At 38.5% G+C, this 27286-nt stretch overlaps 1 protein-coding gene across 1 annotated transcript; it reads left to right on the top strand.

Moving 5' to 3' along the window:
* The first annotated feature begins 6101 nt into the window (after positions 1-6101).
* Isoc1 (isochorismatase domain containing 1) lies at positions 6102-27007 on the top strand. The gene is made up of 5 exons (XM_047555798.1): positions 6102-6483; positions 16130-16249; positions 16347-16550; positions 18295-18411; positions 25793-27007. The coding sequence occupies exons 1-5, from the start codon at positions 6175-6177 to the stop codon at positions 25937-25939; spliced, it is 897 nt and encodes a 298-aa protein (XP_047411754.1). The 5' UTR covers positions 6102-6174; the 3' UTR covers positions 25940-27007.
* Positions 27008-27286: the final 279 nt, after the last annotated feature.

Genomic DNA, 27286 nt, shown 5'->3' with positions numbered 1-27286 from the left:
AGAAAGAATGGTAGGTACGAAGGGTGAGTTACAACAAGGGGCTAGTTGGGCTGGGGTTCAGAAAGTAAGTAGTGATGTTTAGATTTAGAGAGATATAACATTCTCTTGCCAGGTCTCTGACTAGCTGGTCAAACGTTTTCACTGCCCATGAATTTGGATATTTTCTAAGCTCAATTCAGACAACTTTCTTGCCACACAAAGCAAATGACCAGGTTACTGCCCAAAGTTTTGTCCATTGGGAGTATTCCCCCTCTTTTCTGTCTTCCATGGCTTGCACCAACATACTGAATCAATCCACGTGTGAACCAAGCTCAAACGTTTTCCTATCAACTGTTAATAATGAATCCCCCATGTGATCCAGGGAAGAGGCACTGGTGGAACCAAGTGTTGGGAGAAATCCTAGTTCTTGCCTGGCAGCAGTGAATGTCTCAAGTGTGTAAACCTGCGGGGAGGAGCATTCCGCTTCAGCCACCTAGGAAAGTCCACAACTTTCCCAAATTGACTCAGTGTTGCCAAGGGAACTCGTATAGGAACCTGGTGGTCTGATCCCCCATGGCACATTGTGATTGGGCAAGAAATCTATAAAATGTATACCTGTTCCAGCAATAAACAAGTTTGCAAGCTGCTCGCCACAAGCTTGCTTCACTCAACTCCCAGAGTCTGGGTCTTGACTCCGCACTACTTACTCCACGTATGAGCTAGCCCAGCACAAGAGAAGCTACAACCAAGTAGATGACAGGGATGTGTAAGGTACCTGGTCATTTGTTGCATAGTCCGTCCAGTCTTTTCTATACTTGATGTCAGATGCACCACTTCTGCCTTCTTAATGATTTTTCTGTGCCTGCTCATCCTGTGTCTTGGAAGGTCTGATAGAAATCATCTCAGGATGGGCATTGCCATCTGCATAGTCACTTGCAAAATAAATTTCTGCTGAAGATGGCATGACCTTGTTCCAGAACTGATGGTGTCTGTATTGTGATTCCTGTTTTAGGGCTTGCCATAAGTCTAATGACTTTATTTTTTATTTTTTTATTTTTATTTTTTTTTGGGTATCACCAGTATTTCCAGTATTATCGGATCTGTCAGGTTATGTGGCCTAATTGGCAGGGCTGTTTGTATCATGAGCTGGTTCTACTACAAATGCTTTCTGTTGGTTTGGGCCCCAGTTGGAGCTGGCAGCACTTCATGTCACAGAGAATGAGTCATATCATTATTCTTAGTTATGGTAAACGTTGCTTCTGTGATCCGGAGGTCACCTAAACATTGCGCTTCCTTATTCATGGTGGGAAGTGAAAATGTAAGAAGCAATCATTTGGAGGAAATATCTTGGAAGGCCTAAAGACACAAATTCCTAAAATTATTCTAATGTAGTGTTCCCTTGAAACATAGAGATTAGCTCTCTCCTCTTGAATGCTTGTGCCTTACCAAGGTCTTCCATGAATAGTCACTTTTGCTTGACCAATTGGCATGATGCTTTTGGCATAGTGTGCAACTATGATATTTTACAGGATGCCCAACTAGTTTGTGTCTCTTCAGAATATGTTATGATGGAAGACAAGACAGTTAATATAACCTATGGTTGAGAATGTACATTCATGATCCCTTTAGTAGCAGCCCTGTGTTCAGACCATCTTACCATAGCCTTATCAGGGTGTTAAATCCTATATTCTAGTTGAGTGTCCCGGAGTAGATAAATTTATGTTACACATCCTTGATATGCATGCTGAGAATTCAGAGCCATACATAACTTCTTGGCTCCTGCTGGTGGGTACTGACAAGATTCTGTAGTTTCTTTGGGAAATAGACCCTTTCCTTTCTTATCAGGCCAGCATATCTATGTCCAGGTTTTTTGGTTAACTAAACCTTCTCATGGTCTTAGGTACTATGAGGGAAGGTATGAGAAGATCCTAGATGAGCTAATGTCTTGCTGGGAAAAAGGCCTGCACTGTTTTCAAGAAATGAGGAAATGCTACTCCTCAAGAGAGGAGTAGGCCACTTCTGCAAACCAGATCAGTTAGAGGAATCTGCAGATCCCTGATTATCAGCATGGTCAACCCCATCTCATAGGTCATGGTCCTATTTCCCAAACAAGGTCTGAACTTTGCATAGCAAATATGCATTTATAAAAAGAGTTTACCCTTTTTTGGAACTCTACTGCTCTTATTAAATCCTGTTCTTGATTCTCTGTCCTCCCACTTCAGGAAATGAGACAATCTTGTGGTGCGTCCAAAAAGGCCTGTGGCCTTCACACTGGCTTTCAGTTGCCAATTTTCTTTTTATCATCTTTTTTCTAGAGCAATAGTCAAACTTTTCAATTGTCACTCATCTCCTTTCTTCTTCTTTTTTAATTTTTTTTACACACTGAATTTTAATCCATTGTACGCAAATAGGGTACATCTTTTTGTTGCTAAGGTTGTGCACGATGTAGATTCATACTATTCATGTAATCATACATGTACATAGGGTGATGATGTCTGTCTCATTCCACCATCTTTCATACCCCCCCATTCTCCCTCATTTGTGCATATTTTTCAAATGCTTGATAAAGTTAAGACATTCCCTTCCACTAGTATATGATCCTGATTCATCACTGGTAAAAAATTTTTACCATTGCTCGGAACAATCAGTGTTCCACAAATATTGGTGGTAAGGTAGTCATTACCAGCCTGACAGTAGGTAATCCCACTCCAAAATTCCATCCACACTGGCTGTCTTGGCTCTTTCCTGGCACCAAATGTCACAGGTTGGTTTCCCTGGAAAGCAGGTTCTGAGATAAAAATTAGCATGCTGAAGACTTAATAGGAGGTACTATTTTGGGTCCCTATTTCTTCAAATATTCTTTTTGTTCCATTCTGTATTGCTTTTCCTTCTTTAACTCCAATTGTTCATATTTATAAGATTGTTTGATATTGTTCCCAAAGTTACTAAAGCTGTCTTTATACTTTTTCAATCTTTCTGTTCTTCACCTTAGACAATTTCTGTTCATCTGCTTAACAATTTCACTAATAATTTGTCTGACACCTATAATCATGTTTATATCATGCAAAGAAGTTTTTAATTTTGGACTTTGTACATTGCAGGTATAAAAGTTACCTTTACTTATTTTTGTCATTTCCATTTCTTTGTTGATATTCCCCATTGAATCTTATCATTCTTTCTTTTAAGTCATTGAATATACTCATAATAACTTCTTTCAATTTTTGTTCTCTTAATTCCAAAATCTGGATTTCTTGAGGTCTGTTTCTGTGTATTAGAGGATTATGATCAAAGCTGTGACTTGCTCAAAAACTTCTGTTTTTAAAGAACCACTTTGATCGCTATGTGGTAAATGGGGTATAAAAGCCAATGTAAATGGGGTAAAAAAAGTTAATGGGGGTGACCAAGTCATTGGCACCATTTATGATTAATTATAGTCAGATGGACAATGGTGGCTTGGTCTTGGGTGGTAGAACAGGTATAGATGAAAGGAGTTGAATTCTGACCACCAGGTCTTGCTGATAGACTGGAGGTGAGAGAGAGAAAGAGGAGAAAAAGTGTGAACATGTGGCTATTGTAGTCATTGACTAAAATGGAGTTGCCATCTGCTTAGGGGTTGACAGGGGAAGGAAAATATTTGGCAAGGGGACAAAACTAAGACTTCTGTTGGGTCATGATGAATGTGAGGTATCTAATAGATATTAAAACAGAGATGTTGAATAGGCACTTGTATGTGAGCTTGGAATTCAGGGGTCAGATCCTGGATGATATCAGTTTGGAAGTCAAAGGTATATGGATGTTATTTAAAGCCATGGATCTTAAGAAAACAGACGTGATGTCCAAGCCTTGGAGTACTAAAATGATCAGAGGTTTGAGGAATGAAGAGAAAATAGGAAAAAGGCATGAAAATAAAGATCAAATTGAGAGAGTGGTATCTAAGAAAGGAAATGAAGAATATGGCCCAAAATAGGAGTGATAAGTTTGTCAAATATTGCTATTCACTAAGAAAAATGAGAATCAAGACTTTGGTTAGCTAATCCACTGAGAATTTGGGGTTTGTTTCTGTAGTATATTAACATAATCATCAATACTGTACGATTTAAAATCACGAATTGCTGGGAATTTAAAATCTGAAAGTAAGTGCTTAACTTTTTATTACCAAAGCTCTTCGGAGTCCTACATGAGATCATTTTGAACATTTTATCCATAATAGTGATTTTGTCAATTAGGATAGTTATGTTCTACTTGTCATTGGAATATCCATTTATAGGTTCTTATTCACTAACTCCTTCCAATAACATTTATAAAAGTTACTCTAATTATTACTCTAATAATTAGATTCTTGAGAAGAGTAATTTGTCAGTGAAATGAGCACTTATGTCCCTTTTCTAGTATAGTGACACACAGCTGGCCCTCAATAGATGTGAATGGGCCCATCAAATAGCTACTTTATGAATGCTATTTGATGTGCCATTACCACAGTGACTGCACCATTAAATTAGGCTGCCAACAGCCAGTCTTAAGTAGCACAGTGGATATGAAAATTAGTTTTCTTACCATAAGTCAAAAACCTATTTAAAATTCTGAGGGGAATGAAGTATGCTGACTTTGAGCCACCTTAGAAGGTTGTGCAAATGAAAAGGGGTTCTAAAGCCCAGGTCAATCTCTAATCCCAACTTGCTCTATTCTAGAAGACCTCAGTGAAGTGGAAGGAACACTTTATTAATGAGTTTATGCAGAGTAACTTCCTTTTTGAAAGCAGTCAGCCTAGAGCAAGTGTATTTATTTTATCAGTACAGATTAATACATCTGCATACAGAGGACCTTGTAATGAGTTGATATCTGCAAGATAATATCATTTGGAGTTTTGGGGGTTCAACAACGGTTATAAATGAAATCTCTCCAAATTTGATGAGAATCCAGACATTTTCAACAGTTTAGGTACAAAGTGAGCAAGACAGGTCAAAGGACAGTCTTTGCATTATTATAAAGCAGTGTGGTTCTCCACTAGGTGCAAACCTCCCTCTGGAGGCTGTTCGGCCATGTCTGAAAACATCTTTGATTGACATGACTCTGAAGGAGTCAGGCACACATGAAGGTAGAGGTCGAGGATGATGCTAAATATTTTATAAATGTACCTGATACTCCCCCAGGGGAGAAAATGTTTCAATTCCAAATGTCAATTGTGCCAGTTGAGAAATCTTGCCTTAAAAGTTGTTACTTTATAAGAGAACATCTCTAATACCTGAAATCTAATTTTATGTTTATATTCTGAACCTATCACCCCAGGATCTGACATTAGGATCTCTTTGTTCCAAGTCTATGCTTTTCTAATTGCAGTTAATTATGGTGGTAGTGTGCCGAGCATCGTTTTATTTGACTACTTACAAGCTGAAATCCTGTTTGAATTTTTTAAAAAAAATTATCAAGTTTTGCTCCTTTTAATACTTTGCAGTTCCCCCTTCAAGTCCTCCAAGAAATTAGGTTGAGATAAAGAGATTAAGATCTCAAATCCATTATTAGAAATTTCTGTCTTCTAAGGAACTGAAACGAACAAAAATTTGAGCTGGTCTTCATTCTCCAAGGAATCATCAAATTGTACTAGTCTTCTTAGTGTACCTGTTAGTCTGTCCTATTTTCTTTAAGACACCACGGCCATCCTCCAGAAGGACTGCAGGACTCTGCACAGGCCAACAGGTACCAGCAGATGGTTCCTGGCAGATTTGTCTCCAAGCACAATTCGAAACTCTCTGAGAACACCGCTGTCCGAAGGCCGGAGGAGCTGGGGGAGCGAGAAGGAGCACAAAACCCTAAGCTAACTGGGTGCAACCAGGCAAGAACAATTGGGGCAAGAGAGGTAGGTCACCGATCTGCTAGGTACTGGGCGCTCAGTTGACGGTCTGAGAAGCGGCTGGAGTGCCCACGCGACTAGAGCTGCGGCAGCACTGCGCCTGGGGAAGCTAGAAGGGGCGGCCGAGCGCGGCGGACGCAGGCGCGCACACCCCAGTCCCGCCGCCCACCCCTCCGCCGCGGTCCGCCCTCTGCCGGGGCGGGGAGAGCACGCGAGGCGCGGCCGCCAGGGCCCGCCCCTCTGCCTGGCCAAGCGGGCGAGCGGGCGGGCTGCGCGGGGAGGCGGGGCGCGGCGGCGGGCTGTGTCTGCGCCTCGGCGGCCTCGGCGCCCGCAGACGCTCTGGGAACATGGCGGCGGCGGAGCCCGCTGTCCCGGCGCTCCCCGGCAGCAGCGGCGTGGGCACGGGGGCGCCGTCGGGCACCGTCCCGGTGCTTTTCTGCTTCTCAGTCTTCGCGCGGCCCTCGTCCGTGCCGCACGGTGCGGGCTACGAGCTGCTCATCCAGAAGTTCCTCAGCTTGTACGGCGACCAGATCGACATGCACCGCAAATTCGTGGTGCAGCTCTTCGCGGAGGAGTGGGGCCAGTACGTGGACCTGCCCAAGGGCTTCGCGGTGAGCGAGCGGTGCAAGGTGCGCCTCGTGCCGCTGCAGATCCAGGTGAGTCCCGCGGGAGGGTCGCGCGCCTCGCCGCTCCTCCCGGTTGCCGGCAGTCCGGGTGCAGTCCTCGTCCCCGCCCCTGCCGCGCTCCTCAGGTGCCCCGAGCCGCCAGGGCGCCGGGCCCTGCGCACTTGGCGGAGTTGGAAGGGCCGAATCGCTATCGCAAGCCTCGGGGCCGGCTCGGAGAATGCGCCTGTCCGAAGGTGACGGTCACCAGCTGTCCCCGGCGGGGGCGTGGGCCTCCCAGCTGGTCGCGGTGCCAGCGAACGCCCCCACGTGTGTGGACCTCTGCCGCCCGCATCCGCTTTGTGTGCCAGCCTCCTGCGTAACCAAAGAGCTGTGCAATAGTAGCAGTGTTTTTATTTTGATGGGTGATGCAGAACGAGGGAGAAGACATTGTGGGGAGTATTGGCATTAGGATTTGTTCCCGGACTTGTATTAACCAGTTGCGGAATCCCAAACTTTAGGAGTCAAACCTTTTCCTCTTGCTCTTCCCCATCTCTCGCGGCTTTGAGCTTAAGCATCCCCTATTCTAAAGTGAAACAACCATTTGCTTAGCCTTCTAGTAACTGTCAAATGATTCTGTAGAATACGTTTGAGTTGCCTACATTGGAAAAATCCTTCGATCCACAACTGTAATACCGTCTTTAATACTCAGTTTAGGCAAGACCGTGAATTCCTGGTCCTGCAGACTAAGAAAAGTTGTATCTGAGGATTATTTCAGAGTTTTTTATTTTTATGTTTTTAAAAATGTGCTCTCATACCACGCAGGCCCGTCTCCTGATCCTCCCCCCTTATTTTTTCATATCAAAGAATACACTGGAGAATTTTTATTTTTGAAAGGAAAGAATGTAAGGTATAATTTAGGTACTACACCATCCATATTTTTCCTTTAGCTGAAAAACTGATAAGTCCTTTCTTTGAAAGACCACACCTGAAAGTGGGCTATGAGATTAGAAGGGATTTTGATATTCAAGTGCCATTTTCTGAGGATCATTCCCTAGTTGTTTTTTTTTTTTCCAGCTGTAGTTGGAGGATGAATTGGTGATGTTTCCCAGCACTCCATCACCCATTCCAAAAGAGTCAGAAGTAGATACTTTAACCTGTGTGAAGTTCTAATATTCAGAGGGCAGAGTCTATAGGATTTCACTGTACACCCCTGGAGAGCCTACTGGGGGTAATCTGATTCCTGTGCATTTGCCCTGCTGCCCAGATGGAGAATTGCCTTTCATTGGTGCTTAAGAGTCCCCATTCTTAGGTCTTCAACAGTTTTCCTGCCTGATACCTCTCTGCAGCCTTCCTTGTCAGTCTATTTAGATTACTGCTGCCAGAATACCTAAGATGTTGGATGCACCTTTGACAAACCCACTTAACAGAGCAAGACTCCAAAATTTGATGAGGTCTGGAGCTACACTGAGGATGCATACTTCTTTGTGAAGCATTTCCTGTTATCCTTGGGAGGGAGGGTGGGTTCTTGGCTAAGACAATGCTCTCCTGAGCTAGCCTCTGAAGTCTGTAAGCTTTATTTCCCTCCACAGGGTATGCTTTTTATATTTTGAAAATTTTAAGGCCTCAATCTGAAACTCTTTTTAATTAAACATTCTGGAAATTAATAACATCAGTGTATGTGCCTGAAATATCCTGTAAACACTCACAAAGCAATATATAATTCAGGTCACTTGAAGCTTTTGAAACATTTTATGTGTAGTTAATTTTTTTGTTGTGATGTTTGAAATAACAATAATTCAAACAAAATAGCATTACTCTGTTCCATCTGTTAAAAAATGTTATTTTTTCTCACTGAATAGTCCACAATTCTTAAGCATCAGTTATATATGTTTATACTTTAAAATTTAAAATATCTAAAAATATTTTCCTTTATGTTGTCTCATTTTAGTAGTCATAATATGTTGATTTCTTTAGCCAGGTTCCTCTCCCAGCATACAAGTAGATAATATGAAGGTATAATATGCATAGATATATGCACCATGTACCATATATATACCTTTTGATACCTTTTTTTATCTATATGAGGTGATCTTTAACCACACAGACACATGTGTGTGAATATACTCCAAGAATATACTCTAAGATTTCTATACTATATTTTATGGAACCCATCTGATCATCATAGTGACATGGACATCTTATGGCTAGCAGAGACCCTAGAGTTCATTCTAGGGTCTTAGAGTCTTAGAATCCAACTTTAAGTGATCATTGCAAAGGGAATGCAAACCTGGATTCCAGGTTTAGATTCAATTCCAATTTTTCATTTCACAGAAGAGCAGAACATATAGAGGTAAGGAATTTAGGAAATTACTAAAGATTATATTAGCATTAGCAAACTACACATAGGTCCTCAGGTAATATCTGCTAGAGTATTCTCTTTTCAGGCTTAAATGAGAATACTGAGTAGTCTGGAAAACAAGCCTCCAACTTGAGTTGTTATTGGTTTATTTGTCTCGATGCTGCTCATTGTTATTTGGAATAAATTCCTGTCTCTTGGAAAGACCTAAGGTGGCCCATCAGGGAGGCCATACCACCTGGGATACAGAAACAAAGAGCACAAGTTCTGCCATGTGTGACTACTTAAATAATGGGATTTATTATTTCTCCAAATCTAGGTCCTGGACCTTTTGTGGCCCTGGCTCACATTCAGGAATTTGTAGGATCTGAGTCTGCCAGTCAGCCTTCATACCTGCTGTGAATGCTGTGGCTAGTGACCTTGTGAAACACAGTAGTGGTTTGTACCACACTACACCTGTGTTTAACAGTGGTTCTATGGGAACTGATCTTTAAGACCTCCATTGCTAGTCTTAGGCTGTGTAATTTTTAGTGTCTCCTATTCCTAAATATTCTGTCAAAGTGACCGAGCATCTACTGACAGCTCAAGTAGCTGAAGATGTGGTGTTCCATGCATGGTTTATGTGTCTGAAAGCTTGGTCAGGTGCTTGAAGTCTGATGAATTTAGAGAAGCAGAGGGCAGAATATAAATGAGAGAATTGTATAGTGGGAATTTAGGTCATTTTTATGACTTAGAAGTTTTAATTTTAAAGGCATTTTCCAAGTATAAACTAATGGAAACATTTAACCCTGGAAATTCCTGTAAATTGGTGATCTTTTCACTACCAGTTCCATTTTTAACCTTTGACCAGGGAAGGCAGAGACTAAGGAAAAGACAGGAGGAAATGGGCTTTGTGAGCAGGATGTCAGTAAAATTTTGCTTCTGTACATGGAAGGGAAGGTTTTGGTAACCTTGCATAGCCAGGAGAAACGGGCTTCCCTGACAAGGTTATTTTGACCTTTTCATGAAATGGTTAATTAACTGGGAAGGGATGTGGATCCAACTTTCATATACTTAGAAGTTTATTATTATTATTATTATGCTGCATGGGAGTGCATCCATTTTGTAACTGGAAGAGACAGTAGAGTTCATAGCGGGAAGGGATGAAAGGCAGGGTTTGGAAAGAAGAGGGGAAGGAATCTGGTCAGCTAGTTTGAGGGTGGAGATTTGAAATTATAGGACTGTAGCTGTAGGAACATGGTAGGAGGAACAGGGAGATGAGCTGCTGCTCAGAAATCTGCCGGCCATTGTGCTGCCAGGGGCACTGAAAGAAGACAGCTGGATCCTCAGGTTGTGGTATTGTCTCCAGCCCATTGGTTTGATGAGTGTGTATATATGTCCAAAAAAATGAACATTCCAGAATAATGCCCAAAACATTGTGTACTTTTTGCTCTTTGTGAATACATTAGAGGTTACCTATAAATAAACTGTATTTGAGAATGGGAACTATGACCTGCATTTGAAAGTTTTTTTTTTGTTTTTTGTTTTTTGTTTTTCATTAGTTAGCCAAAGGGAATCCTAATGTAGATTTAAATGTCACTGTGTTCCTGGGCTCTGTCCAGCTTCACCTTCACCCTAGTCTGAGGCACAGTCTTAAGAAATACCTGAGTACTCAGCTCTGAAGTGGGAGGAGATAGCTGGTCTTCCCTGGGGTGTTAGAAACTCTGACTTTGTTAAGCTGGAGATATAAATGTTATGCCAATGACATCTGTGTTCATGGCAGTAAAATATGTTGAGAAAATAAGAATGAAATAAATACTCTCTTCCTGCCTACATGAAAAGGTCCCAAATCTGTTTTGTCAGGAACAAATTCTATAATAGTAAGTGTTTGATGACATCTGGACAGTCACTTTATAAATTCCTAATTCTGTAGACAAAGTTAACATAAATTATGCAGTATTAGTATTTCTCTGTAGGTTTCTAAAGTGTAAATGATGTTTGACCTCATTAGAAAGTATGTTTTTTTAACATTGACTTGGCTGAAGAGGGTAGTGTTTCAGTCATAGTGTTTCTTGATTGATTACACGAAACTTGTTTAATCCTTGAAATAGCCTTAAAATTTAAATACTGCTTTTCTTGTTTTGTTGCTGTTAGGGAAACAGCCTCTGGAGATGTTAATGATTTACCTAAATTCATGTAATTGAAGTTGGTGAAATTGAAATTTGGACTCAGATTCTAATGACCAATGGCCTGTGCTTTGTAGAGAATGCTTATAGGTTGGGGAAGACACCTTGCAGCCCTCTGTGGTAAGTGAGTCAGTACTGGAGCAGGGCCTTTCTGTAATTGTGGTGGTCCAGGGAAAACACTTGAGAGTGTAATACTGGTATCCTGGATCCCCTTCCTATATTCCTTCAAGAAGATCATTCCTATTTTGTGACTTTTTTTTAACACATCACATTTTTTAAAAAACTTTAATCCTAAATGGATACAGACCACTCACTGTAGTAGTTTGCTAGGGAGCTGCTGTAACAAAGTACTCCAAACTGAGTGGTTTAAACCGCAGAAACTTTTTCACAGTTCTGGAGGATAGAATCTGAAATCAAGTGCAGCAGGGCTGGTTCTTCTACGAGGGTGACTCTCTCATGTTTCTCTCCCAGCTCTGGTAGCTCCCTGGACATCTTCATTGCTCCTTGACTTAAATACGCATCATCCCAGTCTCTGTTCATATGCATAGAGCATTCTCACTGTAGGTATGTGTGTTGCTGTATGCCAGTTTCTCTTTTTAAAGACACCAGTCATATTGGATTAGGTGCCCACCCTACTTCAGTTTGACTTTATTTAGTTAATGATATCTTCAGTGACCCTGTTTCCAAATAAGGTCATTTTCTGAGGTACCAGGAGTTAGGACTTCAATGTGTGAATTTTGGGGAACACAGTTCAACATATGACACTCACCACATATTACTTTTATGGAGGGAATGAGAATTGGTACATGGCGCGTCACTAAGCTACATCAGCCACTCTGTATGGGATTTGGGCAAGGGCTAGTGCAGATTCCTAGCAGAAGTAGCAGCTGTTGTTGGAAAATGATCAGTGCACATGCATTCATGAAAAGGGGTAAATAGTGTCATAGCAGGAACATGGGACTTGGTGATGGAAAATCTGTTGGATATGAAACCAAAGGTCAAATCCCAGCTGTGAAAATTCTTAAAGTGAACAGAAATTTATACTTGAATTTGAGCTTTTAAACTCTTGCTTGATGAAGCCATTGGCTCTGATCAACTTTTTATATTTTAAAATATCTTTTTTTTAATATATTTATGTCTTGTTTGTGTATGTGCAGAAATGCATAGCTTTATAACTACACAGAGGTATATATACACGTGGGTCCAAGTCCACTTTTAATTTGCTGCAGCAGGATTGGTCGTCTTTCAGTTGCAACATGTAAATGTTTGACTATTGGTAGTATTTTTGGTTATCTGAAAATTCATAAGTTAAAGTAAGAAATCCCTAAATTATATAGAGTGGTGTTATTATAACAATAGCATGTTGAAATTTGTGTGGATTTGGGGTGGGGAGTAGAAAGGACTGGTTAAAAGTTTTTGATTTGTTTTTGGTTGCCCCAGAACTTCCTTTCTGGCCTGTCAGATATGGAGGTTATTAAAAAAGTAGCGTTTTCTCCCCAACTACCACAGCATAGGGAGGCCATTACTTTTATTTTAATAAACTGTTTTTTTTTTTTTTTTTGAGCTTGTTGGGGATTGAACTCAGGGCCTATGCTTGCAAGCACAAAAAAAGTCATTAGAAAGCAATGAAAGTCAATGAAAATATCACATCTCTAAAATAAAATGTTGCTCTACCAACTGAGCTATATCCCCAGCTCCCCTAATAAACATTTTATTTTAGAGTAGCTTTAGAGTTGTAGTGAAGTTACAGAGGTAGTACAGAATTTCTGTATGCCTATCTGCAGATTCCTTTGTTAACATGTTACTTTACTATGGTACATTTGTCACAACAAAGGAACCAACATTGGTATATTACTGTTAACTAAATTCCACATTTTATTTGGATTTCACTAACTTTTCCTAATGTACTTTTTCTGTTCCAGGATCCAGTCCAGGATACCAGTTACATTTATTTGTCATGCCTCCTATGACTCCTTTGGGATGTGTTATTTTCATTGACTTTCATTGCTTTCTAATGACCTTGAGAGTTTTGAGGAGTTCTGGTCATATATTTTGGTAGAATATCCCTCAGTTGGGGTCATCTGAGATTTTTCTTGTGAATCGATGGGGCTGTGGGATGTTGAGAGAAGATTGGGAAGGTCATTCTCAGTTGAATGTACTCTTTATCAACATGCCATCATGAATTAGGTTAGTCACATCATCTGTCCAAAGTATGCTGTCAGGTTTCTCCTGTTTGTCAGGTAAAGTTACTCTTCCCCATGTGTACTGTACTCTTAAGAAGCAAATTATCAGATGCAGCCCTGTTCAAGGGAAAAGTGAAGAGGATCTAGGCAAGGTGGGCATTTTTGATGCACAGAATCTGCACGCAAGCATGCTTTGTTGCTGTATTCTCTATGCTTTCTTTGTTTACTGAGAATTCTTATTCTAGAAAGGTTTTATAGGTTGCTGGGGATTTCAGGCTGCATTTTCTGACATCCTTCATCTAGATCTAATATGACATACACCTGATGTAGTTCCCTGTCTGGAACAGGTAACTCATAGCTAAAATGAGGTACAGGGAAACACCAAGAAACAGGAACCCTCCGAGACTACAGCTCTCTGAATAGGTAGGATTTCTGGCTAACAAAGGATTTAAATTTTCAACTTAAAAATATTTTAACCTTTTCCTATTGTAGTCCTTCTGAAGTATTATATAATTTTTACATATTCCTAATGAGTATGCTAGATGAATGTTTTCCTATTTTATAAGTTATAACCGTGTTGTATTCTTTCACCTGAGGCCTAGACTACAATGGAGTTTGATCTGCTTTTCTTGCATTTTGATCTTTTCTCTGTCAGCTATCATTTCTTGAGGCTGTTAGTTTGCCTGTTTATAACCTTCTGTGAATTTAGAATCCAGACCACCAAACTTGCTAGGGATGTACACAGACTTAGTCAATACAGTGTGAGATAGAATGTGAGAGTTGGCATTCCAAGCAAGTGTAAGCTGTGAGCATGTTAGTGAATGACCACCAACGCACTTATGTTAGTGTCTGGGAGTTTTATTTTGCATACTTGCTGGCAACTAGAATGGCAAGATTAACTGAATTGTGTTACTATAATTTCAGCAAGGCCATTTGCATGCATACTACATTATCTAGGGTTTTACATTGAGAACGACTCGGAGCCCACAGTTCAAGTTTATAAAAAGAAAATATGTAGATTTTCACTTGAGATTTAATGTTTACTAGAAATTTAAAATGCATAGTCATAAGTACTGATTGCCTTTTAAAATAGTACACTAAATACACAAAAATTGGCCTCTTGGCAGTGCTTATATATGCAGATCATATTCATTGCTTTTGAAAATGAGCAAAATGGAGGCGTACTTCTTCCATTAAAAATGAAGTAAGGAAACAGCCAAAGCTGGAGTATGTAATTGAAGATGCTTGAATATTTAATTTAATAATACTTTATTGGCAATGTAGAAAAACCCTACATATAGTGTTAGAATGACAGATGGCTCTCATTCTAACATGAATTTGGCGGATTATATGTGGTCAATCAGTACACATCCTATAGACTCAGTAGCAGCAGGGAGATTAAAATGCCAGAGTCCCATGGACCAGGGAATAGAGAAAATAGAATACAAACTGATTAAAACAGCCATAGCATTAAGGATAAAAGATTTGTTTTATTTAATTCATAAAGGAATTATTTCCTGAGTCAGCTGTATGCAGAGATACTGAGGCAGAGTCAGGCTGCACTGGTGGCAAAGCCGCCAATGTGTAATTGAGACACAAACTTCTCTAGGAAATTATTAATAATTATTACCTGTGGGTGATTTTGGGGGTGCCCAATAAGATAATTAGAGGGAAATTAGAAGGATCTGCTAGTAAGAACAGTGGTATTGGTTCATTTGGGACCACAGTGATGCGTTGCAGAGCTTCCTATAATTTAAAAGAGGAAAGAAAAGCACCGTGGTTTTTAAGAAGCCAGTGAGACTAAATCCTTGTTTTCTGCAGTGATTTTTGCTTTTTCAGTAGATGCCCTTTCGGGCTCAAATGTTAGAGAAGAACAATTATAGCACATAATGTAAACCTTAGAAATGTAATACCCAGTGTTGCTCTTAATTCTTTGATTTTCTTGGTTGTGATAAATACTTTGAAGAATGCAGATATCAAACTTGAGTCTGTCCCTCTCTTGGTTCTGTTTAACAGTGATGGTATTGTTGAATATGGTTGACATCATTTCATTATATTTTTTTGGACCATAAAAGTTACTCTTAAGAATTGCATCTGAGCATTTCTATCTTGACAGCAGTAATTTTGTATTTGTTTTAAATCTGTTTATGGATGCGTGTGTTCATGTGTGTCTAGTTTGCAATGTTTCATAGTCTCTGCAAGAGGTTATTCTTTTATCCTCTTACTAACTTTACATGGATTATTTTAAGTTTTACTTTTTGTGCTTATAAGCAATACCATCAAATTTAAGCTTTTTAGTATTGTAAATTTTTTTCTGATTATAAAAGTAATATGCTTTTAAACAATACTCAGCAAATGTGTTTAATGAGATTTGAAAAAGTGTAAAGTGTAAATCAACAATACTTTTAATTATGTAACTGTTGTTTTTACGTATTTCTTGTTTTTATTCATATTTTCACATTACTGAAAGACTGTTGAACTGTGCTCTTTTTAAAATTAACATTATACAGTGGGCATTTTTCCTTTAATGGAACCAGTTCTTTGAAAACTTACGTGTGTATGCGCATGTGTATGTGCATGCGCTCAAATGTTTTTTAATTGTCTAAAAAAGAGTTCGTTATGTGAATGTGTTAAAGTTTGTCAACCTATTTCTGTATTATTTTTTCTGGATTTACTTCTGATTTTCACTCTTAAATTCAGAGAATGTCTTTGTGGAAATACTGTTTTTTCCCCCCTGTAATTCAGATCTTTTTTTTTTTTTTTTTCCAGTGCTGGAGATTGAACCCAGGGCCTTGTGCTTGCAAGGCAAGCACTCTACCAACTGAGCTATCTCCCCAGCCCCAGATAATTTCTTTTTGATAATAGATACAGTTGTAGAACTTGACTTACTGGGTCAAACAATAAAAGCATTTTTCTTGGTTTCTTCAAGTCTTTTGTAAATAAATGTCATGGTTTAACAAGTCCTAAATCATTCTTTTTTGTTTTTTCCTCAGCTCACTACTCTGGGAAATCTTACACCTTCAAGCACTGTGTTTTTCTGCTGTGATATGCAGGAAAGATTCAGACCAGCCATCAAGTATTTTGGGGATATTATTAGTGTGGGACAAAGATTGGTATGCTTATTTGTTTATTTGCTGAAACATGATATACATTCACACTTATGCTCATGTGTATATTGCTAATTCTTCTTGTGCTTGGTTATTTTTTCAGTTGCAAGGTGCACGGATTTTAGGAATTCCAGTTATTGTAACAGAACAATACCCAAAAGGCCTTGGAAGCACTGTTCAAGAAATTGATTTAACAGGTGTAAAACTGGTACTTCCAAAGACAAAGTTTTCAATGGTATTACCAGAAGTTGAAGCAGCATTAGCAGAGATTCCTGGAGTTAGGAGTGTTGTATTGTTTGGAGTAGAAGTAAGTACCTATTATATTTTGGGTACAATATCATTATGAAAAACTTGGTATTTTCATAATGCAGGTTTATATATAGAATACCAAGTAGGTAGTAACAGTGATGGAGAGTAACCACCATTTATTATGTATTTCACTATTTGCATGGCACTGATCCGAATACTTCATAGCAACAAACTTATGAGTTAAGTATTCTTAGTGTTCCAGTATTCTGAGTAAGGAAACAGTTTCAGAGATTCAGTATAACTTGCCTAAGGTCAGAGAGCTAGTGTAAGGGATGGGACTGGGTTTGAATCTAGGCTGACTGATTCTTAGAGTATACTTTTTAACCACTACATTGTTACCAAAGGGTTATTTTTATTTATGTGTTAACAGGATTTCACTTTGGTCATATTTTTATGCTAGAAAAATCTTAAAGATCACGGAATTTGTTGTCTTTCAAATTTGAATCATGTACACACTCTTAAAGGAAAACAAATACTTATAGATTCCTAATGCTGATTTCAGCTGATTTATTCCTAATTTTAAAAAAAGCATTTATACTAAAAATTTTTAAATTATAAAGAAAAATATTAAAACAGTGAAATTAAAATAACAATTGAATATGGTTATGATAGGTTTTATGCTAGTGGGTTTTAATATAGAAAGATGTATCCTTTCTTCTATGAGTTGTACATTCAGCATTTCTGATGTTTTTAGTTCAGTAATGACAGTATAGGAGAAGCCCATTGTCAAACCAAATGCTTTTGCATGATTTTGCACATTTGTTTCTTCTTCATCATGATGAAACATTCTTAATCAAAACTGGCTTTGAGTAGTCTTCTGTTGCTAATTTTAATGAGGTGTCAGTTGAGTTTTCCAAAGCTCTCTTGTCATATGAAGGTTAAGTTGAAATGTGCTATTATTGAAATCTGCTTTCATTGGTTGTATAATTCAGTTACTGTCGGAGTATGTTTTTACTGTGTATTCTCTACTAATGAATTGTTACAAGTTACTATTTAGAGGTGTTATCTATATAATGGAATTGTCTATATAATGCAATTGCTAGTAATATACACTGCATATCCATCAATTCCTGATTTTACAGATGATTAAACCCAAGCCAGAGATACTGCATTGTACTCAAAATCATCTAGCTAATTAGAAGTAAAACTAGATGTGGAACAAGGTCAATCCATTCATAGTGCTCTTTCTGCTTTATCATGTTGTATCTTTGCCAAATACTTTTAGTTTACCATGTTTTCACATTTTTTTGGTCATAATTTGTTTGGGTTTGAACTATCTTTATGACTAGGTATCTTCTAATAACTCAGTTTTCCCACTACTTTTTGACTTTGCAATAGTGCAGATTCATTTTTTTGTTTTTTTTTGGTTGGGCACTTGGTATGCATACAGAAATAAATCCCAATGCAAGTGGCATCAAAACTGAGTGCTAGTCAGCTATCTGAAGGTCATTCAGGGGATGCAGAAAAATATTTAAAAATTTTTCACAAAACTCTTAAGAATCTGTCAGGGTTCCTAGTGTGAGAAACTGATATAATCTAGTTCTTGATTTTTGCAGATGAATAAACCAAAGGCAGAAACAATGATTTATGCTCAAACTTACATAGATAATTAGAGGCAAAACTAAATGTGGAACAAGGCCATTTGCTGTGGTCTATATTTTATCATACTATTATACATGTGTAAAATAGTTTCTGATTGACCATGTTCTTACATATATTTTTTTTTTTTGCTTTTCTGCAAGACTCATGTATGCATCCAGCAAACTGCTCTGGAGCTCATTGGCCGAGGAATTGAGGTTCATATTGTTGCTGATGCCACCTCATCAAGAAGCATGATGGACAGGATGTTTGCTCTTGAGGTAATTGTCCTGCTTGGAAATAAGGCACTTATCAAGTTTTCCAAATAAAGTAGGAATATTGAATATTAAGGATTAATGAAAATTTACCTCTTAAATTTAAGCTTGGTCAACAGTATCAGATTCATTCATTTCTTTTCTCTTTCCACATTTTTTATTGGTGCATTATAGTCGTGCATATTGGTGGTGTTTGTTGTTACATATTAGTATATACACACTATATAACAATATAATTTGGATACTATCCCTCCCCAGAACTTTCTCTCTCCCTCTCCACCTGCCACTCCAGTTTCCTTTCCTCTACTGATCTCCCTTGGACTTTCATGAGATCCCCATCTCTCCCCCTTTCCTTTCCTTCTCTAGTTTCCACTTTTTAGAGAAAACATATGACTCTTGACCTTTTGAGTTTGGCTTATTTCACTTAACATAATGTTCTCAAGTTTCATCCATTTTCCTGCAAACAACATGATTTCATTTTTCTTTATGACTGAATAAAACTCCATTGTGTATGTGTACACCACATTTTCTTTATTCATCTATTGGTGGATACCAACACTGGTTCCACAGTTTGACTGTTGTGAATTGGGCTGCTATATACATGGGTATGCAGGAATTACTGTAGTGTGATGACTTTAATTCTTCAGGATAAATACTAAGGAGTGTCATAGCTGGGACTTTGGTGGTTACATGCCTAGTCTTTTGAGGAACCTCCATACTGATTTCCATAGTGATTGCATTAATTTACAGTACCACCAACAGTGCAAAAGTGTTCCCTTTTTTCCACATCCTCTCTAGCATTTATTATTTTTAGTATTCTTGATGACTGCCATTCTAACTGATGTAAGATGAAATCTCAGTATAGTTCTGATTTGCATTTCTCTAATTGCTAATGATGGTGAACACTTTCATATATTTGTTGACTGTATTTATTCTTTTAAGAAGTGTCTATTTAATTCATTTGTCATTTGTTAGTTGGGTTATTTGGTTTTTGGCATTAAATTTTTGGGTTCTTTATCTAAATGTTAGTCTCTGTCAGAAGGGAGCAGCGAAGATTTTCTCCCATTCTGTAGGTGCTCTCTTCATATTCTTGTTTCCTTAAACTTTTTAATTTGATGCCATGCCATTTATTAACCCTTGGCATAAATCCTGAGCTTTAGGGGGTCCTGTTGAGAAAGTTGTTGCCTGTGCCTATCTGCTGGAATGTTGACCCTATGTTTTGTTCTATGTGTTGCATATTTTCTGGTCTAATTTTTAGGTCTTTGATCCATTTTGAGTTACTCTTGTGCAGGATGGGAGGTGGGAGAGAAGGGTGTATTCTCATTCTTCTACATATGAATAATCAGTTATCCCAGCACTATTTGTTAGAGGCTTTTCTCTAGTGCATGATTTTGGCACCTTTGTCAAAGACCAGATATCACTGTAGATGTGTGGGTTTTCAGACTCGTTAATTTCTAGAGACTTCTATGCACAACAGGTGTTTTAAAGTCTTAGCACATATCCTATTTTATATTTTGTTTCCTCCTTGGAATTAGATCTCTAGTGTTGCAAAAATTTCCTTTCCCTGTTTGATTATACCTTTGTTCTAGTGTTATACTTGGGCTAAGAGATTTTCAAGAAACATAACCTCCAATTCCATCCATTTATCTGTAAATGCCATAATATTATTATTCTTTATGGCTGAATAATATTCCATTGTGTGTATATACCACAGTTTCTTTATCCATTCATCTGTTGAAGGGCATCTAGGTTGGTTCCACAATCCAGCTATTGTGAATTGAGGTGCTATAAACATTGATGTGACTGCTTTACTGTAGTATGCTAATTTTAAGTCCTTTGGGTTAAACAAAAGAGTGGGATAACTGGGTCATGCTAGGTGAAATAAGCCAATCCCCCAAAACCAAAGGCTGCCGCATGTTTTCCCTGATAAGTGGATGATGATATATAATGGGTAGGGGTTGCGGGGTAGGGGGCTAAGAGAGAATAGATTATGTAGAGGGAAATGAGAGGGAGGGGGGTTTGAAAAATGGTGGAATGAGACAGACATCATTACCCTATGTACATGTATGATTACAAGAATAGTATGAATCTACATCATGTACAACCGTAGAAACGAAATGATGTACCCCATTTGTGTACAATGAAAATGCAGTCTGTAAAACAAACAAAAACATATGGGGTAAACCAAAGATGTTTGAGTCTTCTGCCAGCATAACACAGCATAAGTTTTATGATAAATTGTTTTCTTTTTTATAAATAAAAAGGAAACTCTAAAATAACAATAATAATAAAACCTGCTATCAAATGTGATGTACTAATTGTATTAAACTTTTATACAGCTGAAGGGGAAAAAAAAGAAGCATAACCTGAACTGTCTAAGAGATTGAGAAACAGCTCACTTGGGTTTAACTTAGCCAAGATCTAACTGAAAACAAGGGCAGAACAGGCCCAAGTCTGGTTCCGCTTTATATTAGTTTTCTTCAGACTTAAATTTCTGGAGTCAGAGGTGTTTGACTGACTGAACACCACTCACAGAGAGTGTTTTATGGCTACCTGGTATGAGGGCATCATGATGTCCCATTGAGCCGAGGAATCAGTGATTCTCAATGTTACCTAATATTGGTCTTAAACTGGCATTTTCTATCCCAAGATGATTGAAAATCCCACAATGGGAAACTTTCATTCCACAGCGTGTTTGTGTGTGGTCTCTCTTTTATATTTAATTCTGATTCTGTAATCATTTTAGAGTAATATACAGGTGGATTTAAGTTCTGAATTGTTAAACTGCTTACTTATTGAGAATGGGAAATATAGGAGGTTTTGTTGTTGATGCATGTCAGGTGAACAACTTCCCTTTTAGGATTGCTGAATCATCTCTGTAGTCTGATGTGTTCTTCACAGGGGAAGGTGGAGCAAAATGAGAAGGGTAGAAGGAGGGAAAGAGAAGAGTAAAGGGAGTAGAGAAGGCTAATGTGGAAGTAGGCCGTGCTGGCAGCCGCAGTTGACTTAAGGCCCTGGTGGGACACCCCTCCTCTCTTATTCCTCTTATTCCTAATGTGGTGAGTCCCATATTAGAATTACAGGTATAAATAGTTTTATTTATTTTTAAAATTGTTTTCAAATCCACTGAGATTGTTGGATTTGCTGGTAGCTACTAAGTGTTGCTCTTCCAATCTCAGCAAGTAGCCGAAAGCCAGTCTTACAGTCATGTCAGTCAGCTTCCCCTGAAGTTTCCATAGTAACCAAGGTTTACACACTTGGACTGTCAGGTCCTGCCCACCCCACCAAGCAGCTCTTTTCATGTGTATATAAACTTTATTTTCATGGTGGAAGTATTTACAAGGCCTCAAAACAAAACAAAACCAGAAGACACAAATAAAACTTTCCTTATCCCAAAAGAAATTTCAAGGAGTTTTCATCTTTGAAATTACATATCCATCCATATGTTTCTTAGCCATGTCTCTATTATGGAATTTATCACAGGAAAATTTGACTCTTGGCAATTCCATCTGCCCACAAGACTTAGATTAAAAACATAGTCAGTTAATTACCATCCAGACCTCAATCTTTGACAGGCCGTCTGTCTTTTCAGTGATGAGGAGTATAAACAGCAGGGCAGTAATGTAGGTTTGAATGCAGGGATGGTGTTTCATAAATCTGTGTCCTTGAACAAGGTTTGTGAACTCTGTTTCAGATTTCTCATTGGTGAGGAGGAAATAATAATAGCAACTACACTGTAGCAATACTGTGAAAATCGAATGAGATAACGTGTTCTAGTTTAGTATAGGACCCCACACAGTAAGCACTCAGAAACTAGTTGCTTTTTTTCCCTGTTGTTGTTATTTGTTATTGGCTTCATGAGGTTAGTTTTACTAGAAATGTCTAAACATATAAAACCTAAGACCCCAAAGGACTTGTCCTGAGAAGTTCTAAGAAGGGAAGGAAAATACTTATTGTCTGTGGTACATATTGAAGAACCTACATGGAATTCAAGTGTTGAGATTGAAAGGGAGAAAAATCATAGAGCAGGTCCCTGGTGATGGGGACACTTGCCGGACTCCAGAATTTTCCTCTTGATCTTATTTTGGTGTGGATGTGATATAGCTTGTCCCTAAATAATAATAATAATTATTATTATTATTATTATTTTTAAAACGTTGTTGCTCACCACCATCCTTCCATTTTTTTTTTTTTTCTTCTCTTACTCTGAAAGTTAAAATAGCAACATGGCTATCTCCTCTTTTTCTTTATACCTTTAGAACGTAACTACTTAAGATAATTTTGGACACTATTTATATTGCTTATTAAGATTATTATACTAATAAGATTTGTAGTTATCAAGGGTGGGTCTGTGGCACATACTTTATTCAAGGAGTGATTTCTGGTCTGAGTCTGTAACCGAGTAGTGGACCTCTTACCTAGCATACGTGAGGCCCTGGGTTTAGTTCCCAGCACTGTAAAAAAATCCACCCATCCATCAACCAACCAATCAAATGCCTTCTGAGTACCTGCCATCTCTCAGGCATTGTTTCTTTCAACTACTAATTAATTGTAAAATAAATTCAGGGTAAAATAGGATTAAATCATCACTTGAATGTGGACATTCTTGTACTTCTGGGTAGTTTTTAGTGCTGCTCAGAATTTGGTGGGCTTCGCCTTCCCTTATACCTTCTTTCATGATATTGTGCACTTTCATTTTTGGGTTGTGTGTCAGGGAAACCTTTCTTTTTCTTCGGCCTAGCTGAAGTGGTTTTGCAAGTGTAAGGGGAAAGCTTCAGAGGCACAGGTGCCCAAGAGGAGAGTAGGCTTGGAACCCTGTTCTCAGGTGGTGGCCAAGAATCTTCCAGATACATCCAGAATGGCCACTGTGTTGTGGTGTTCTCAGTTGCCCTCAGGCTCATCAGGGCAGGCAGGATGCACAGGTCTTCCTGCCGGATCTAAAAGCTATGCATTTTGCTGTGCTCCACCTTCCTTTAACACAGATTCTTGGCTAAATTATTTTAAAACCCAATCAGTACTGGCCACATCTCAGTCTTGATGCTAGATAGTGTTGTGTAGGTGTCAGTTTATCCAAAGGTGTTTCTGTGATGAGCATCCCAGCCTGCCCCTGCCCTATTACCTGACTGAAAATCACTGAGAATCATCCTGGTAGAAAGGAGCCGGCTATGGTGAGTAGAATGCTAGAAAAGCTGCACATTGTCAACAGGCTCTTTTCTGGTCACCAGCTATTATCCTTAGTCCTAGAAATGGTTTCTCTCCCTTCCTGCCTCATTAAGGAACTAGAAAGATGAGTGGGAACTCACTTTGTTGACAACATGGCTCTGCGTAAAACACTTTCTCAGACATTGAATGTCTGCGATTCAGTCAGACTGAATCATTCAAAGTCCCCTGGCTTAGCAGTGAGCAGAAGGCCAGGCAGGGCGGGCACTGGCTGGGTGAGAGCTGAGCTAGAGGAGGGGACGTTCAGTGGTGTTTTCACGGCACCAGACCTGTCTTATATTCTCTGTCTTTCTGTCTGAAGTAAGCACAGGGTGTTTTGACATTGGAAGAGTTTTAACATGATAATCAGTTAGCCTAAACAGCAAGGAGTAGGAAATTAGAGTTTCCAGGTCTTTAAAAACCTAACCCCCTGGATTTTCTGATCTCAAAGAGGGCACCGACATACCTGCTTCTTCCCTGGTTTCTGTACAACTTCCTGCTGTATTTTATTTTATTTTTTGAGTCTGGGCAGCCACTCTGCACCCTGTTCTATACTGGCTGTTGGGAGCCAAGCTTGCTTTCTAAGTAGGTTAAGGTTTATACTCCGTTCTGTGTCCTTGGTGATAAAAAGGAGGAGTCTGTCAGTGGGAAGGTTGGGTCTGTGGATGCACAACTGTGTGAAGGAAGATTTGCTTACTCTGCATGGATATCCTGACTACACCAGTGCCTTCTTCCTTTATAAAGAGAGCTGGAGTTGGGTCTTTCCTTTGATTTGCCAAAGTACTTCCTCCTCTGTGACTCTGAGAGTGGATGCTTCTTGGGATGACAGTTTGCCTGCTTTTCTTCCAGTGTTTCTGATAATAAATACATCCAGAGAATGAATCTCTGCTGTGGAATCCTTCCTCTGTCCCTCCCTCTACGCACTTCTCCCCCTCTTTTCTGTTCTTTTGCTCTCCCTTTGCTCCTCTCTTCCCCTCCTTGAGATTTCTTTCCTAGTTATTATGATTGCACAGGAACAGTTTGGCAAGGACATGCTTTGGCCTGTCAGGAAAACTTTATACAACCTTAAATTTTATATTCCTGTTTAGTGATTCTGAAATGTTTATGATGGCAGCAGAAGTGATGGCTCCTTTATCACCCCAGGGGATACATTCTTAAACCTCTTGCGTGGCTCTTTTTTTCTTCTTCTGCCAGTCATCTCAAGACAGGAGAGCTCTAACTTATGAGAAAAACTGACATGCTAAATGTCAGATGTTTGGGGGCTGAAAAATTAAGAATCCTCATTTTAATTTTTTAATTGATTTTTTATTCTAATTAGGTGTACATGCCTGTAGAATGCATTTATCCATTTTGATAGATCATACATAAATGGAGTGTAATTTCTCATTTTTCTGATTGTACATACTAGAGGATCACATCAGTCAGACAGTCATATATGTACATGATTGCAATTATAAACTTTAGTTACATGATATGGGATCATAAGTTGGTAATGAAATTTTCTAGACAGCAACAGTGATATCTGTAGCACAACCAGTGGAACTTTAGAAGTATTAGCCACCCTCTCCCTATTTCTTTTTAAATAAATAGCTACCACATGCCAGGAATGCCAGACATAAGTATTAGCACACATCATAATCTATTTCATAATCTCATGTTGTTTGCACAGTGGGAATGTGGACAGAGTCATCTCTTTTTATCTCAATGCTAGAAATAAAAATTGAGGAGTTTAATCAATATAGCAGTAAAACCAAAATAGTTCTCATTTGAGTGAGTGAACAAATGAATGAGAGATCAAGCAAAAATCTGCAAGTTGTACTTAGGAAATTGCAGCAATGAAAGGTATTCAAATAATTAATAATAAAGTTCCTCTTGCACCCATCCCTCACGTTTTACATCATTAGCCTTTATTACTCTCCTGTCCCTTCACCAAAAGGTCACAACATTGGCTACCTGGTTTTGTTTTTTTTTTTACTTGGTTACCTATTTTCCATTTTACTAATATGGGAAATAACAATGAGTTTTAAAAATTTTTCCCATCACTGATTTTGATGGTTTGGCCAAGGACCATGGCTGTAATAGAGGACACTAACTATTGTGTTCTGGCACACTTTTGCTGTTTTCAAATAGTGTTCATTGTCATGCTCTCTTCTCAATTGTGCTCATTGGTTTCTCTTTTCTCTTAAAGCGCCTTGCTCGAACTGGAATCATAGTGACCACGAGTGAGGCTGTTCTGCTGCAGCTGGTTGCAGATAAAGACCATCCAAAATTCAAGGAAATCCAGAATCTCATTAAGGCCAGTGCTCCAGAGTCCGGTCTGCTGTCTAAAGTATAGGCCATTTGAAGGACTGGTATCTTCCTTGCTACCAGGTGACAGGAGTTTAAGCTCAGACAAGCTCTTGTTTCTACTAGAATTAAAATGTTAAGTCAAAAATGGCTCCTTCTTTGCAGCTCTTAGTAACATGTAAGCGGCTAGACTACTTGGGTACCGGCATTTAGTTACCAGTGTCAAAGGCTTCAGGTGCTGCTCACCTTCTTTTTCCTTAATGTGCTTTTATTTATTAAAAAACAAAACAAAAAAATACAATGGAGGTGCCTGTTTTGTCTATACTGTACACACTGATTATACCTTTCAAAGTGCACACTCTGGTGAAGTTTTCTTAAATTGTGCACTTTAGAGAAAAAATATGTATCGATAATGATTTGACTTTTATATTATTGTAAGATGTATGTTATAATGTTAAGGTGGATTCAGGGCTTTCACTTTGCAGGTTAATTGAAATAGGATTATTATACATGAATTTAAAGTCAGGACTCTGGTTCCTGTTGTCCACTTCTCATAGCGTTGTTGAATTACTCATTGAGTTACATTGATCTAATCAGGCCAAATTATGTTGAATAATTATTTGTCTTTCTTGATTGTACTGATTTTCTCATTCTGGTTACCATCACTAATTCTCTGTTAATGTTCTCTTTTTTGATGGCAGGTTTTACCTAGAAAGACTCATTACTTTAATTTTCTAAACAGATGGAAGGGTTTGCAGTGGCATATCATTGGTGGAGTATATTTTAATGTCTCTGAAGTAGGACTTTAGCTGAATATCTTTTCAATCATCTTGAGTATATCTTTTAGTAGGCCCAAGATTTAGCAGAAAGTTATAGGGTGGGTAAAAATGTAGCTTTAAAATATACATTTTCCATTCCATATTTTCTCTGCCCACCCTCCAAATGTGGTTAATTCAAAGGCATCAGTAATGATTGGGAAGTACTAATTTCATGGTCACTGTTACCCTTCAATAAATTTATTTTCATCGAATACTTGTTTTAGTGTTTTAAAACTTGTTTTAATATTATGTGAAATGTGGAACAGTGCTTTTATATTAAAGTAATTAAAGAAAATGTATTATGTGAATGAAATTATTTTGTCTGCACAAGATGGCTCTGTGAGTACTTTTCCATTGATTCTAATATTTATTCAAAGGTAATAAAACTTTGACATTTATACTCTTTCAGCTCATGGGTATTTTCAGAGAAGGGAAATTCTTTGCAGGTGAGAACAGATGGATTTTACTGACGGGCCTTTTCATTAAGAGCAGTAGAAATTTTTTTTTCCTTTTGTCCATGTTAACAAATAACAGCTGAGCATTCTTCTTTTCAGTATGTTTAAGAATTGTTTTCCAGA

The sequence above is a fragment of the Sciurus carolinensis genome, chromosome 6 (assembly GCF_902686445.1).
Source record: "Sciurus carolinensis chromosome 6, mSciCar1.2, whole genome shotgun sequence".
Lineage (NCBI taxonomy): Eukaryota > Metazoa > Chordata > Mammalia > Rodentia > Sciuridae > Sciurus > Sciurus carolinensis.
The sequence above is the reverse complement of the archived record's forward strand: the minus strand, read 5'-3'. Positions and strand labels throughout refer to the sequence as shown.